Source organism: Lampetra fluviatilis, chromosome 58 (assembly GCF_964198595.1).
Source record: "Lampetra fluviatilis chromosome 58, kcLamFluv1.1, whole genome shotgun sequence".
NCBI classification, from domain to species: Eukaryota; Metazoa; Chordata; class Hyperoartia; order Petromyzontiformes; family Petromyzontidae; genus Lampetra; species Lampetra fluviatilis.
In genome coordinates, this window is record NC_136332.1 from 4,787,139 (window position 1) to 4,802,410 (window position 15,272).

General features: G+C 55.6%; 1 protein-coding gene across 1 annotated transcript in view; it reads left to right on the top strand.

Moving 5' to 3' along the window:
- The window catches only part of LOC144950428 (myosin-10-like), a 125,087-nt gene that overhangs the window by 65,119 nt on the left and 44,696 nt on the right, over positions 1–15,272 (top strand). Inside the window, exons 14-21 of the mRNA XM_078880531.1 lie at positions 473–646; positions 1,817–1,990; positions 2,882–2,996; positions 4,010–4,209; positions 5,448–5,569; positions 9,485–9,554; positions 12,701–12,861; positions 13,936–14,044. Coding sequence (XP_078736657.1) covers positions 473–646; positions 1,817–1,990; positions 2,882–2,996; positions 4,010–4,209; positions 5,448–5,569; positions 9,485–9,554; positions 12,701–12,861; positions 13,936–14,044 — 1,125 coding nt within the window. The remainder of the gene's footprint in view (positions 1–472; positions 647–1,816; positions 1,991–2,881; positions 2,997–4,009; positions 4,210–5,447; positions 5,570–9,484; positions 9,555–12,700; positions 12,862–13,935; positions 14,045–15,272) is intronic.

Below are 15,272 nucleotides of genomic sequence, written 5' to 3' on the forward strand. Positions count from 1 at the left end.
TGACGACGACGATGATGACGGCGTTGATGATGATGACGGCGGCGATGATGATGATGGCGACGATGATGGTCATGGTGACATTTACGACGATGATGATGACGACGACGATGATGACGGCGGTGACGATGATGACGGCGGTGATGATGATGATGGCGACGATGATGATGATGGCGACGATGATGGTCATGGTGACATTTACGACGATGATGATGACGACGATGATGATGACGGCGGTGATGATGATGACGGCGGTGATGATGATGATGTCGACGATGATGGCCATGGTGACATTGACGACGGCGGTGATGATGATGACGGTGCACACTCCGCTGACGGCGTGTACCCGCTCTCCCGTGCGCGTTCACCTGCGCGCGTGTTCACCTGGGCACGTCCCGTCCTTCCCTCCCCCCACTGTGAACCCTTGCCCCCCACCCCCCCCCCCCCCCCAACCCGCCGACGGCTCCGGCCACAGCTGAACTCGTTCGAGCAGCTGTGCATCAACTACACGAACGAGAAGCTGCAGCAGCTGTTCAACCACACCATGTTCATCCTGGAGCAAGAGGAGTACCAGCGCGAGGGCATCGAGTGGAACTTCATCGACTTCGGGCTCGACCTGCAGCCCTGCATCGAGCTCATAGAGCGCGCGGTGAGATCAGCGGGCCTTCACTCAGTAGGGACCTTCACTGAGACCTTCACTCAGTACCAGCGCGAGGGCATCGAGTGGAACTTCATCGACTTCGGGCTCGACCTGCAGCCCTGCATCGAGCTCATAGAGCGCGCGGTGAGATCAGCGGGCCTTCACTCAGTAGGGGCCTTCACTCAGTAGGGGCCTTCACTGAGACCTTCACTCAGTACCAGCGCGAGGGCATCGAGTGGAACTTCATCGACTTCGGGCTCGACCTGCAGCCCTGCATCGAGCTCATAGAGCGCGCGGTGAGATCAGCGGGCCTTCACTCAGTAGGGGCCTTCACTCAGTAGGGGCCTTCACTCAGTAGGGACCTTCACTGAGACCTTCACTCAGTACCAGCGCGAGGGCATCGAGTGGAACTTCATCGACTTCGGGCTCGACCTGCAGCCCTGCATCGAGCTCATAGAGCGCGCGGTGAGATCAGCGGGCCTTCACTCAGTAGGGGCCTTCACTCAGTAGGGGCCTTCACTCAGTAGGGACCTTCACTGAGACCTTCACTCAGTACCAGCGCGAGGGCATCGAGTGGAACTTCATCGACTTCGGGCTCGACCTGCAGCCCTGCATCGAGCTCATAGAGCGCGCGGTGAGGGACCTTCACTCAGTAGGGGCCTTCACTCAGTAGGGACCTTCACTGAGACCTTCACTGAGACCTTCACTCAGTAGAGACCTTCTCTGAGACCTTCACTGAGACCTTCACTCACTGAGACCTTCACTGAGACCTTCACTCACTGAGACCTTCACTGAGACCCTTCACTGAGACCTTCACTCAGTAGAGACCTTCTCTGAGACCTTCACTGAGACCCTTCACTGAGACCTTCACTCACTGAGACCTTCACTGAGACCTTCACTCAGCAGGGACCTTCACTGAGACCTTCACTGAGACCTTCACTCAGTAGAGACCTTCTCTGAGACCTTCACTGAGACCCTTCACTGAGACCTTCACTCACTGAGACCTTCACTGAGACCTTCACTGAGACCTTCACTCAGTAGAGACCTTCAGAGACCTTCACTGAGACCTTCACTGAGACCTTCACTCAGTAGAGACCTTCAGAGACCTTCACTGAGACCTTCACTGAGACCTTCACTCAGTAGAGACCTTCACTCCCCCCCCCCCCCTCCCTCCTCTAGAACAACCCCCCAGGCATCCTGGCTCTGCTGGATGAGGAGTGCTGGTTCCCCAAGGCGACGGACAAGAGCTTCGTGGACAAGCTGGGCCAGGAGCAGGGCAGCAACCCCAAGTTCCAGAAGCCGCGGCAAGTCAAGGAAAAGTGTGACTTCATGTTAGTCCACTACGCCGGCAAGGTGAGGCACGCTGGCGGAGAGGCGGCGGTGAAGTGAGTGGGTGGGTGGGTGGGTGAGTGGGTGGGTGGGTGGGTGAGTGGGTGGGTGAGTGAGTGAGTGGGTGAGTGAGGGTGTGGGTGGGTGGGTGAGTGAGTGGGTGGGTGGGTGGATGAGTGGGTGAGTGGGTGGGTGGGTGGGTGAGTGAGTGGGTGGGTGGGTGAGTGAGTGGGTGGGTGGGTGGGTGAGTGGGTGGGTGGGTGGGTGAGTGGGTGGGTGGGTGGGTGAGTGGGTGAGTGGGTGGGTGGGTGGGTGAGTGAGTGGGTGGGTGGGTGAGTGGGTGGGTGGGTGGGTGGGTGAGTGGGTGGGTGGGTGGGTGGGTGGGTGAGGGGGTGGATGAGTGGGCGGATGAGTGAGTGGGTGGACGAGTGAGTGAGTGAGTGGGTGGATGAGTGAGTCAGTGAGTGGATGAGTGAGTGTGTGGATGAGTGAGCGGGTGATAAGTGAGTGAGTCAGCGGGTGGATGAGTGAGTGGGTGGATGAGTGAGTGGGTGGACGAGTGTGCGGGTGATAAGTGAGTGAGTCAGCGGGTGGATGAGTGAGTGGGTGGATAGTTGAGTGAGCGAGTGGGCGAGCGAGTGGGCGAGCGAGTGGGCGAGCGAGTGGGCGAGCGAGTGGGCGAGTGAACGGGTGGCTCTCTGCCCTAAGGTTGCCACCTTTCCCCCCCAAAAACCAAACCCGAACCGGTGACAACCCTCACCCCAATGGCGCTCCACCCTCCCCCCTCGCTCCACCTCTCTCCCCTCGATTCGCTCCTGCCCAAGACCTGACCCCCCGCCCCCCCCTCTCTCTGCCCCCCCACCCCCTCTCTGCCCCCCCCCTGCCCCCCACCTTGCACCGGTCTTGCCGGTACAGGTGGAATACCAGGCCGACCAGTGGCTCACCAAGAACATGGACCCCCTGAACGACAACGTGGCTTCGCTGCTCAACCAGTCGTCCGACAAGTTCGTGGCCGAGCTCTTCAAGGACGGTGAGGCGAGGCCGTGTTGCCTTCACGATAGGGGGGGGGGCAGTGGGGGGGTGGGCAGTGGGGAGGGGCTCAATGGGGAGGGAGGGGCTGGGTGGGGAGGGGAGAGGGTGGGAGGAGGTGGGGAGGGGCTGGGTGGGGAGGGTGGGGGCTGGGTGGGGGGTGGGAGGGGTGGGGCTGGGTGGCGAGGGGCTGGTCACCCCGTGGTGCCCTTATAAAACTCAACGTTTAACCTACTCACTACACTACACACGACACGACACACTACACTGATACAGGTAGGAACAACAGGTTCCACACTGCCCACCTGGGAGTATTTATCTGTCTGTCGTGCACATGGGGAGGGGAGGGTGGGGGGTGGTGGGAGGGAGGGGAGGGTGGGGGCTGGGTGGAGAGGGGGGGGGGTGGGGAGGGGCTAGGCTGAGTTAAGCCGATTGATAACATCGATTAATTATGCACGAGAAAGGGGGGGGGGGTGTTGGGGTACCGTGAACAGACCGGCCCCCCAATCAGTGGGGGCAGAACCGGGTCACGAACCTGGTGGGGTGACCCCCGCTTGGGATGGCACCGCCTGCCCCCCACTTCAAATGATTTTCTTCCACAGCATCTGATACCTCGCCCGTGAAATCCCCCCCTCTCCACCCACCTGCCCCCCACTTCAAATGATTTTCTTCCACAGCCTCTGACACCTCGCCCGTGAAATACCCCTCCCCCCTCCACCCACATGCCCCCCACTTCAAATGATTTTCTTCCACCGCCTCTGACACCTCGCCCGTGAAATACCCCTCCCCCCTCCACCCACATGCCCCCCACTTCAAATGATTTTCTTCCACCGCCTCTGACACCTCGCCCGTGAAATTCGCCCCCCTTCCACCCACCCGCCTACCCCCCACTTCAAATTATTTTCTCCCACAGCCTCTGACGCCTCGCCCGTGATTTTCCCATGCCACCAACCCCCCCCCCCCCCATTGCCCCCCCCCCCCTCTGCCCCCCACCCCCCGTCCTCCCACCACCAGTTGACCGCATCGTGGGGCTGAACCAGGCGGCGAACTTGGGGGGCGACTCCGCCTTTGGCGGCGCCGCGTCCAAGACCAAGAAGGGCATGTTCCGCACGGTGGGGCAGCTGTACAAGGAGCAGCTGGGCAAGCTGATGGCCACGCTGCGAAGCACCAACCCCAACTTCGTGCGCTGCATCATCCCCAACCACGAGAAGAAGGTGGGGGGCTGGGGGGGGCTGGGGGGGCTGGGGGGGGGCTGGGGGGGGCGGGGGGGGGTCACGTGCGTGTGTCTCGGTGACGTGTCGTGCGTGGGGCACGCGGCTGTGTGTGTGTGTGTGTGTCACGTGGGTGTGGGTGTGTCACACAGGTGAGGGTCACGTGTGTGTGTGTCACGTGGGTGTGGGTCGCGGGTGTGTGTGTGTCACGTGGGTGTGTGTCACGTGGCTGTGGGTCACGTGGCTGTGTGTGTCACGTGGGTGTGTGTCACGTGTGTGTGGGTCACGTGGGTGTGTGTCACGTGGGTGTGGGTCGCGGGTGTGTGTGTGTCACGTGGGTGTGTGTCACGTGTGTGTGGGTCACGTGGGTGTGTGTCACGTGGGTGTGGGTCGCGGGTGTGTGTGTGTCACGTGGGTGTGTGTCACGTGTGTGTGGGTCACGTGGGTGTGTGTCACGTGGGTGTGGGTCGCGGGTGTGTGTGTGTCACGTGTGTGAGGGTCACGTGTGTGTGTGTCACGTGGGTGTGTGTCACGTGTGTGTGGGTCACGTGGGTGTGGGTCGCGGGTGTGTGTGTGTCACGTGGGTGTGTGTCACGTGGGTGTGGGTCGCGGGTGTGTGTGTGTCACGTGGGTGTGGGTCACGTGTGTGTGGGTCACGTGGGTGTGTGTCACGTGGGTGTGGGTCGCGGGTGTGTGTGTGTCACGTGGGTGTGTATCACGTGGGTGTGGGTCACGTGGGTGTGTGTACGTTGAACTTCTTTCGCACCCTACGTAGCCAACCACTCTAATCAAAGGTGCGGTTGTCGCCACCCCCCACTCCCCTCCCCCTATCCCCCCACTACCCCCCCCCCACTACCCCCCCACTACCCCCCCCCCCACTACCCCCCCCCCACTACCCCCCCTCTACCCCCCCCCCTCTATTCCCCCCACTACCCCCCCCTCTACCCCCCCCACTACCCCCCTCTACCCCCCCCCACTACCCCCCCTCTACCCCCCCCCCTCTATTCCCCCCACTACCCCCCTCTACCCCCCCCACTACCCCCCCCACTACCCCCCCCTATCCCCCCCGCTACCCCTCCCCCCTCTATCCCCCCCCCCTATCCCCCCCACTACCCCCCCTCTCTACCCCCCCCTACACCCCTCTCTACCCCCCCCTCTACCCCCCCTCTCTACCCCCCCCTACACCCCTCTCTACCCCCCCCTCTATCCCCCCCTCTATCCCCCCCCCAACCCCCCCCTAGTCTGGCAAGCTGGAGAGCCACCTGGTGCTGGAGCAGCTGCGCTGCAACGGGGTCCTGGAGGGGATCCGCATCTGTCGCCAGGGCTTTCCCAACCGCGTCGTCTTCCAGGAGTTCCGGCAGCGGTGAGGGCGGGGATCGAGCGTTGCCCCCTCGCGCGCGTGCGTTCTCTACGGGTACTCAGGGCTTTCCCAACGCGTCGTCTTCCAGGAGTTCCGGCAGCGGTGAGGGCGGGGATCGAGCGTTGCCCCCTCGCGCGCGTGCGTTCTCTACGGGTACTCAGGGCTTTCCCAACCGCGTCGTCTTCCAGGAGTTCCGGCAGCGGTGAGGGCGGGGATCGAGCGTTGCCCCCTCGCGCGCGTGCGTTCTCTACGGGTACTCAGGGCTTTCCCAACCGCGTCGTCTTCCAGGAGTTCCGGCAGCGGTGAGGGCGGGGATCGAGCGTTGCCCCCTCGCGCGCGTGCGTTCTCTACGGGTACTCAGGGCTTTCCCAACGCGTCGTCTTCCAGGAGTTCCGGCAGCGGTGAGGGCGGGGATCGAGCGTTGCCCCCCTCGCGCGCGTGCGTTCTCTACGGGTACTCAGGGCTTTCCCAACGCGTCGTCTTCCAGGAGTTCCGGCAGCGGTGAGGGCGGGGATCGAGCGTTGCCCCCCTCGCGCGCGTGCGTTCTCTACGGGTACTCAGGGCTTTCCCAACCGCGTCGTCTTCCAGGAGTTCCGGCAGTGGTGAGGGCGGGGATCGAGCGTTGCCCCCTCGCGCGCGTGCGTTCTCTACGGGTACTCAGGGCTTTCCCAACCGCGTCGTCTTCCAGGAGTTCCGGCAGCGGTGAGGGCGGGGATCGAGCGTTGCCCCCTCGCACGCGTGCGTTCTCTACGGGTACTCGGGGCTTCCTCCCACGCGCCGTTGACCATTAACGGCTTGATATGTAGAGGAGTGCAGAGCTTGGGCTATAGGGGTGCCACGGTGTGCTAGGAGATGTTGACTGCCTCGCCTGGTGTACAGGAGGTCGTGGGTTCGATCCCGACCCTGTGATGCCTGCTGCTGTATATTTGGAGTTTGCGTGTCTCTCTCTCTCATCATCATCACGGTGGCTAGGAGATGTTAACTACCTCGCCTGGTGTACAGGAGGTTGTGGGCTCGATCCCGACCCTGACGCCTGCTGCTGTATATTTGGAGTTTGCGTGTCTCTCTCTCTCTCCGTGGTGGCGTGGATTTTTCTCGGGCTCCCCCGGTTTTTCCTCCATGGTCTGATTCCACATTCCCCATTGAGATGATTTGGCCGCTGTGAATTTCCACGTGATGAGCAACTCGGTTGAGTTTAACACGCAGGGATGTCGTGTCCACCCTCCACCACCCAACACAGCCGGTAACGTTTGTCGCGTGTATAGTGTAGTGTATAGTGTAGTGTATAGTAGTGTAGTGTATCGTGTAGTGTATAGTGTAGTGTATAGTAGTGTAGTGTATAGTGTAGTTTAACACGCAGGGATGTCGTGTCCACCCTCCACCACCCAACACAGCCGGTAACGTTTGTCGCGTGTATAGTGTAGTGTATAGTGTAGTGTATAGTGTAGTGTATAGTAGTGTAGTGTATCGTGTAGTGTATAGTGTAGTGTATAGTAGTGTAGTGTATAGTGTAGTTTAACATGCAGGGATGTCGTGTCCACCCTCCACCACCCAACACAGCCGGTAACGTTTGTCGCGTGTATAGTGTAGTGTATAGTGTAGTGTATAGTGTAGTGTATAGTAGTGTAGTGTATCGTGTAGTGTATAGTGTAGTGTATAGTAGTGTAGTGTATAGTGTAGTTTAACACGCAGGGATGTCGTGTCCACCCTCCACCACCCAACACAGCCGGTAACGTTTGTCGCGTGTATAGTGTAGTGTATAGTGTAGTGTATAGTGTAGTGTATAGTGTAGTGTATAGTGTAGTGTATAGTGTAGTGTATAGTAGTGTAGTGTATCGTGTAGTGTATAGTGTAGTGTATAGTAGTGTAGTGTATAGTGTAGTTTAACACGCAGGGATGTCGTGTCCACCCTCCACCACCCAACACAGCCGGTAACGTTTGTCGCGTGTATAGTGTAGTGTATAGTGTAGTGTATAGTGTAGTGTATAGTGTAGTGTATAGTAGTGTAGTGTATAGTGTATAGTGTAGTGTATAGTGTAGTGTATAGTGTAGTGTATAGTGTAGTGTATAGTAGTGTAGTGTATAGTGTAGTGTATAGTGTAGTGTATAGTAGTGTAGTGTAGTGTATAGTGTAGTGTATAGTGTAGTGTATAGTAGTGTATAGTGTAGTGTATAGTGTAGTGTATAGTGTAGTGTATAGTAGTGTAGTGTATAGTGTAGTGTATAGTAGTGTATAGTAGTGTAGTGTATAGTGTAGTGTATAGTAGTGTATAGTAGTGTAGTGTATAGTGTAGTGTATAGTGTAGTGTATAGTGTAGTGTATAGTAGTGTAGTGTATAGTGTAGTGTATAGTAGTGTATAGTAGTGTAGTGTATAGTGTAGTGTATATTAGTGTATAGCAGAGGTGTGGACTCGAGTCATGTGACTTGGACTCGAGTCAGACTCGAGTCATGAATTTGATGACTTGCGACTCGACTTGGACTTGCATAACAATGACTTTGTCCCACCTCTGGTGTATAGTGTATAGTAGTGTAGTGTATAGTAGTGTATAGTGTAGTGTATAGTATAGTGTATAGTAGTGTATAGTGTAGTGTATATTAGTGTGTAGTAGTGTATAGTGTATAGTAGTGTATAGTAGTGTATAGTAGTGTATAGTGTAGTGTATAGTAGTGTATAGTGTAGTGTATATTAGTGTATAGTAGTGTATAGTGTATAGTAGTGTATAGTAGTGTATAGTAGTGTATAGTGTAGTGTATAGTAGTGTATAGTGTAGTGTATATTAGTGTATAGTAGTGTATAGTGTAGTGTATAGTAGTGTATAGTGTAGTGTATATTAGTGTGTAGTAGTGTATAGTGTATAGTAGTGTATAGTAGTGTATAGTAGTGTATAGTGTAGTGTATAGTAGTGTATAGTGTAGTGTATATTAGTGTATAGTAGTGTATAGTGTAGTGTATATTAGTGTATAGTGTAGTAGTGTATAGTGTAGTGTATAGTAGTGTATAGTGTAGTGTATATTAGTGTATAGTAGTGTATAGTAGTGTATAGTGTAGTGTATAGTGTAGTGTATAGTAGTGTATAGTGTAGTGTATAGTAGTGTATAGTAGTGTATAGTAGTGTATAGTGTAGTGTATAGTAGTGTATAGTGTAGTGTATATTAGTGTATAGTAGTGTATAGTGTAGTGTATATTAGTGTATAGTGTAGTAGTGTATAGTGTAGTGTATAGTAGTGTATAGTGTAGTGTATATTAGTGTATAGTAGTGTATAGTAGTGTATAGTGTAGTGTATAGTAGTGTATAGTGTAGTGTATAGTAGTGTATAGTGTAGTGTATAGTAGTGTATAGTAGTGTATAGTAGTGTATAGTGTAGTGTATAGTAGTGTATAGTGTAGTGTATATTAGTGTATAGTAGTGTATAGTGTAGTGTATATTAGTGTATAGTGTAGTAGTGTATAGTGTAGTGTATAGTAGTGTATAGTGTAGTGTATATTAGTGTATAGTAGTGTATAGTGTAGTGTATAGTGTAGTGTATAGTGTAGTGTATAGTGTAGTGTATAGTGTAGTAGTGTATAGTGTAGTGTATAGTGTAGTGTATAGTAGTGTATAGTAGTGTATAGCGTAGTGTATAGCGTAGTGTGGGAATAAACAACGAAAAGTCTAAACTCCGATCTAAATGATGGTTGTGTCACCACCCCTGTGTGTCAATGTTGCCGCTGCTTGCCAGGTACGAGATCCTGACCCTTCACGCCATCCCCAAGGGTTTCATGTAGTGTATAGTGTAGTAGTGTATAGTGTAGTGTATAGTAGTGTACAGTGTAGTGTATAGTGTAGTGTGGGAATAAAAACGAAGAGTCTAAACTCCGATCTAAATGATGGTTGTGTCACCACCCCTGTGTGTCAATGTTGCCGCTGCTTGCCAGGTACGAGATCCTGACCCCTCACGCCATCCCCAAGGGTTTCATGGACGGCAAGCAGGCGTGCGACCTCATGGTACGGCGAGAGGGGTGGAGGGGTTGGTGGGTCACGGGGAGATGACGCCGACCGTGGTGGTGACGAGTGGCGATGGTAGTCATGGTGATGACGATGGTGTCGGTGATGGTGTTGGTGGTGGTGTCGGTGATGGTGTTGGTGGTGGTGTTGGTGATGGTGTTGGTGATGGTGGTGGTGATGGTGGTGGTGGTGTTGGTGTTGGTGATGGTGTTGGTGTTGGTGATGACGATGGTGTCGGTGATGGTGGTGGTGTTGGTGATGGTGTTGGTGATGGTGTTGGTGATGGTGTTGGTGATGACGATGGTGTCGGTGATGGTGGTGGTGTTGGTGATGGTGTTGGTGATGGTGTTGGTGATGGTGTTGGTGATGGTGTTGGTGATGGTGTCGGTGATGGTGATGGTGTTGGTGATGGTGATGGTGTTGGTGGTGGTGTTGGTGATGGTGATGGTGTCGGTGATGGTGTTGGTGTTGGTGATGGTGATGGTGTCGGTGATGGTGATGGTGTTGGTGATGGTGATGGTGTTGGTGGTGGTGTTGGTGATGGTGATGGTGTCGGTGATGGTGGTGGTGTTGGTGATGGTGTTGGTGATGGTGTTGGTGTTGGTGATGGTGTTGGTGTTGGTGATGACGATGGTGTCGGTGATGGTGGTGGTGTTGGTGGTGGTGTTGGTGATGGTGTTGGTGATGGTGTCGGTGATGGTGATGGTGTTGGTGATGGTGATGGTGTTGGTGGTGGTGTTGGTGATGGTGATGGTGTCGGTGATGGTGGTGGTGTTGGTGATGGTGTTGGTGATGGTGTTGGTGATGGTGGTGGTGATGGTGTTGGTGATGGTGTTGGTGATGGTGTCGGTGATGGTGATGGTGTTGGTGATGGTGATGGTGTTGGTGGTGGTGTTGGTGATGGTGATGGTGTCGGTGATGGTGGTGGTGTTGGTGATGGTGTTGGTGATGGTGTCGGTGATGGTGGTGGTGTTGGTGATGGTGTTGGTGATGGTGTTGGTGGTGATGGTGGTGGTGTTGGTGTTGGTGTTGGTGATGGTGGTGGTGATGGTGGTGGTGGTGTCGGTGATGGTGGTGGTGTTGGTGATGGTGTTGGTGATGGTGTTGGTGATGGTGTTGGTGATGGTGTCGGTGATGGTGGTGGTGTTGGTGATGGTGTTGGTGATGGTGTTGGTGGTGATGGTGGTGGTGGTGATGGTGATGGTGTCGGTGATGGTGGTGGTGTTGGTGATGGTGTTGGTGATGGTGTTGGTGATGGTGTTGGTGATGGTGATGGTGTTGGTGGTGGTGTTGGTGATGGTGATGGTGTCGGTGATGGTGGTGGTGTTGGTGATGGTGATGGTGGTGGTGTTGGTGATGGTGGTGTTGGTGTTGGTGATGGTGTTGGTGATGGTGTTGGTGATGGTGATGGTGGTGGTGGTGGTGTGGGTGATGGTGGTGGTGGTGGTGTGGGTGATGGTGGTGGTGGTGGTGGTGATGGTGGTGGTGATGGTGATGGTGTTGGTGATGGTGTTGGTGATGGTGTTGGTGATGGTGATGGTGGTGGTGGTGGTGTGGGTGATGGTGGTGGTGGTGGTGGTGATGGTGGTGGTGATGGTGATGGTGTTGGTGATGGTGGTGGTGGTGGTGTCGGTGATGGTGGTGGTGGTGGTGATGGTGGTGGTGTTGGTGATGGTGTTGGTGGTGGTGGTGGTGTTGGTGATGGTGGTGGTGATGGTGTTGGTGGTGGTGTTGGTGATGGTGATGGTGTTGGTGATGGTGTTGGTGACTGTGGTGCAGTGGCGTTTTGATAATGATGGTGGTGGTGATGGTGGTGGTGGTGGTGATGATGGTGGTGATGATGGTGGTGATGATGATGGTGGTGATGGTGATGATGATGATGGTGGTGATGGTGATGATGATGGTGGTGGTGATGGTGATGGTGATAATAGTGGTGATGATGATGGTGGTGGTGGTGGTGATGGTGATGATGATGATGATTGATGATGGTGGTGGTGATGGTGATGATGGTAGTGGTGTTGGTGATGATGATGATGATGATGATTGATGATGATGGTGATGATGATGGTGGTGATGATGGTAGTGGTGTTGGTGATGATGATGATGATGGTGGTGATGATGATGATGGTGGTGATGATGGTGATGGTGATGAAGATGATAATGATGGTGGTGATGATGGTGGTGGTGATGATGGTGATGATGATTGATGATAATGGTGATGTTGATGATGGTGGTGATGATGGTGGTGATGATGATGATGGTGGTGATGATGATGGTGATGATGGTGGTGATGATTGATGATAATGGTGATGTTGATGATGGTGGTGATGATGGTGGTGATGATGATGATGGTGGTGATGATGATGGTGATGATGGTGGTGATGATTGATGATAATGGTAATGAAGATGATGGTGGTGATGATAATGGTGATGGTGATGATTCCAAGGTCAGTAATGTTACCCCGCATCTTACAATCCAACGATAATGTCGATTGCGGTTCCATGACCCACACACCCCATCCCACATCATCATCATCATCTCTCCTAATCGCTCGTCTCTCTGTCTCTCTCTCTCTCTTGTCTCTGTGTCTCTCTGTCTCTCTCTCTCTTGTCTCTGTCTCTCTGTCTCTCTGACTCTCTGTCTCTCTGTCTCTGTGTCTCTGTATCTCTGTTCCTGTCTCTCTGTCTCTCTGTCTCTCCGTCTCTCTGTTCCTGTCTCTCTGTGTCTCTGTCTCTCTCTCTTGTCTCTGTCTGTCTCTGTCTCTCTGTCTCTGTGTCTCTGTGTATCTCTGTCTCTCTCTCTTGTCTCTGTCTCTCTGTCTATCTGTCTCTCTGTCTCTCTGTCTCTCTCTCTTGTCTCTCTGTCTCTCTGTCTCTGTGTCTCTGTCTCTCTCTCTTGTCTCTGACTCTCTGTCTCTCTGTCTCTCTGTCTCTGTGTCTCTGTCTCTCTGTCTCTCTGTCTCTCTGTCTCTGTGTCTCTCTGTCTCTCTCTGTCTCTCTGTCTCTCTGTCTCTGTGTCTCTGTCTCTCTGTCTCTCTGTCTCTCTCTCTCTCTGTCTCTCTGTCTCTCTGTCTCTGTCTCTCTACTCTCTCTCTGTCTCTCTGTCTCTCTGTCACCCTCCCCACCACCACCTCCCCGCGTCTCAGATCAGATCCCTGGAGCTGGATTCGAACTTGTTCCGCATCGGCCAGAGCAAAGTTTTCTTCCGCACCGGGGTGCTCGCCCACCTGGAGGAGGAGCGCGACCTCAAGATCACCGACATCATCATCGCCTTCCAGTCGCTCTGCAGGGGATACCTCTCACGCAAGTACGCGCCCGCTCGCAAACAAAGGCAAAGGTCCCCCGTGTAGCCTTAGCGGACTGCGGGGGCAAGTGCTGTCAGCGAGGAGCTGTGAAGGCCGGCACGACGCACGCGCACGCAGCAACAACAACTACAACTACAACAATAGAACCACACGCAGCAGCTACAACAACTACAACAACTACAACTACAGCACCACACGCAGCATGCAGCAGCAACAACTACAACAACTACAACTACAGCACCACACGTGCATGCAGCAACTACAACTACAACAACAGCACCACACGCAGCATGCAGCAACTACAACTACAACAACTACAACTACAGCACCACACGCAGCATACAGCAACTACAACTACAACAACAGCACCACACGCAGCATGCAGCAGCAACAACTACAACAACTACAACTACAGCACCACACGCAGCATGCAGCAACTACAACTACAACAACAGCACCACACGTGCAGCAACAACTACAACAACAGCACCACACGCGCTCAGATACGCAACAAAGACAAAGCTCCCCCGTGAAGACTTAACAGACTGTAGGGGCAAGTGCTGTTAGCGAGCACCTATGAAGGCCGGCACTGTGGCACACGAGGGGGGTGGGTGGCCAGCACCACGCCCGGCCGCCTTTGTCTCCCCAGTGGCGATAAGTACTACACACCGCACCCAGGTACTCATTTGAGGCTGAGTCGACCTAGGGGAAGCCCAGGAACCGGTTCAGATAATCGTCACCGGTGGTGCATTGTCTTTGAGTTGTGCGCCTTTTGGCGTCATCTGGTCCAACACCATGTGAGACTAGGCTCTAAGGAAAGCTGTCTCGGGTGTGGACCAATCAACTTCAAGGACAGTGCATATCATTATCAGAGTTGTGTTTCTTGTTTGCATTCTGACCGCAGGTATTGTGGTCAATGCAAACATGACTCCTTGTAAAAAAAAAGGCGTCAGTTTTGTTGCCAGATGGAAGGGTAAAAAAAACAATTATCATATTTTTTACTGGCAAATGAGGTTCCAATGGAGCTTAGCAGCTTATCGGATTCCTCGAGACTGTGGCGTGCGGGTGCCGTGCAGGGCGCACGCTCGCAAGATGCAGCAGATGAGCGCCCTGAAGATCCTGCAGCGCAACTGTGCGGCCTACCTGAAGCTACGCAACTGGCAGTGGTGGCGTCTCTTCACCAAGGTGTGGCACCGACATCGTCACCACCAACACGCCACGTCACGTGGCAGCACACCACACCACCCCCACCACCCACAACACCCCCCCCCACCACCCCAGCCACCCACAACACACCACCCCCACCACCCCCCACCACCCCAGCCACCCACAACACACCACCCCCACCACCCCCCACCACCCCAGCCACCCACAACACACCACCCCCATCTCCCCCACCACCCCAGCCACCCACAACACACCACCCCCATCTCCCCCACCACCCCAGCCACCCACAACACACCACCCCCATCACCCCCCACCACCCCAGCCACCCACAACACCCCCCCCCACCACCCCCCACCACCCCAGCCACCCACAACACCCCCCCCCACCACCCCCCACCACCCCAGCCACCCACAACACACCACCCCCACCACCCCCCACCACCCCAGCCACCCACAACACCCCCCCCACCACCCCCCACCACCCCAGCCACCCACAACACACCACCCCACCACCCCCCACCACCCCAGCCACCCACAACACACCACCCCCACCACCCCCCACCACCCCAGCCACCCACAACACCCCCCCACCACCCCCCACCACCCCAGCCACCCACAACACACCACCCCCACCCCCCCCACCACCCCCCACCACCCCCCACCACCCCAGCCACCCTCAACACACCACCCCCCCCCCACCACCCCCCCACCCCCACCACCCTCAACACACCACCCCCACCACACCACCCCTACCACCCCCACCACCCCCACCACCCCCAACACACACCCCCCCACCACCCCCAACACACACCCCTCACCACCCCCCCCACCACCCCCCCCCAACACACACCCCCCCACCACCCCCCACCACCCACAACACCCCCCCCACCACCCCCCACCACCCCAGCCACCCACAACACACCACCCCCCACCACCCCCCACCACCCCAGCCACCCACAACACACCACCCCCATCTCCCCCACCACCCCAGCCACCCACAACACACCACCCCCCCACCACCCCAGCCACCCACAACACACCACCCTCACCACCCCCCACCACCCCAGCCACCCACCCCCCCCCCACCACCCCCCACCACCCCCCACCACCCCAGCCACCCTCAACACACCACCCCCCCCCCACCACCCCCCCACCCCCACCACCCCCAACACACCACCCCCACCCCCCCACCACCCCAGCCACCCCCAACACCCACAACACACCACCCCCACCACACCTCCCCTACC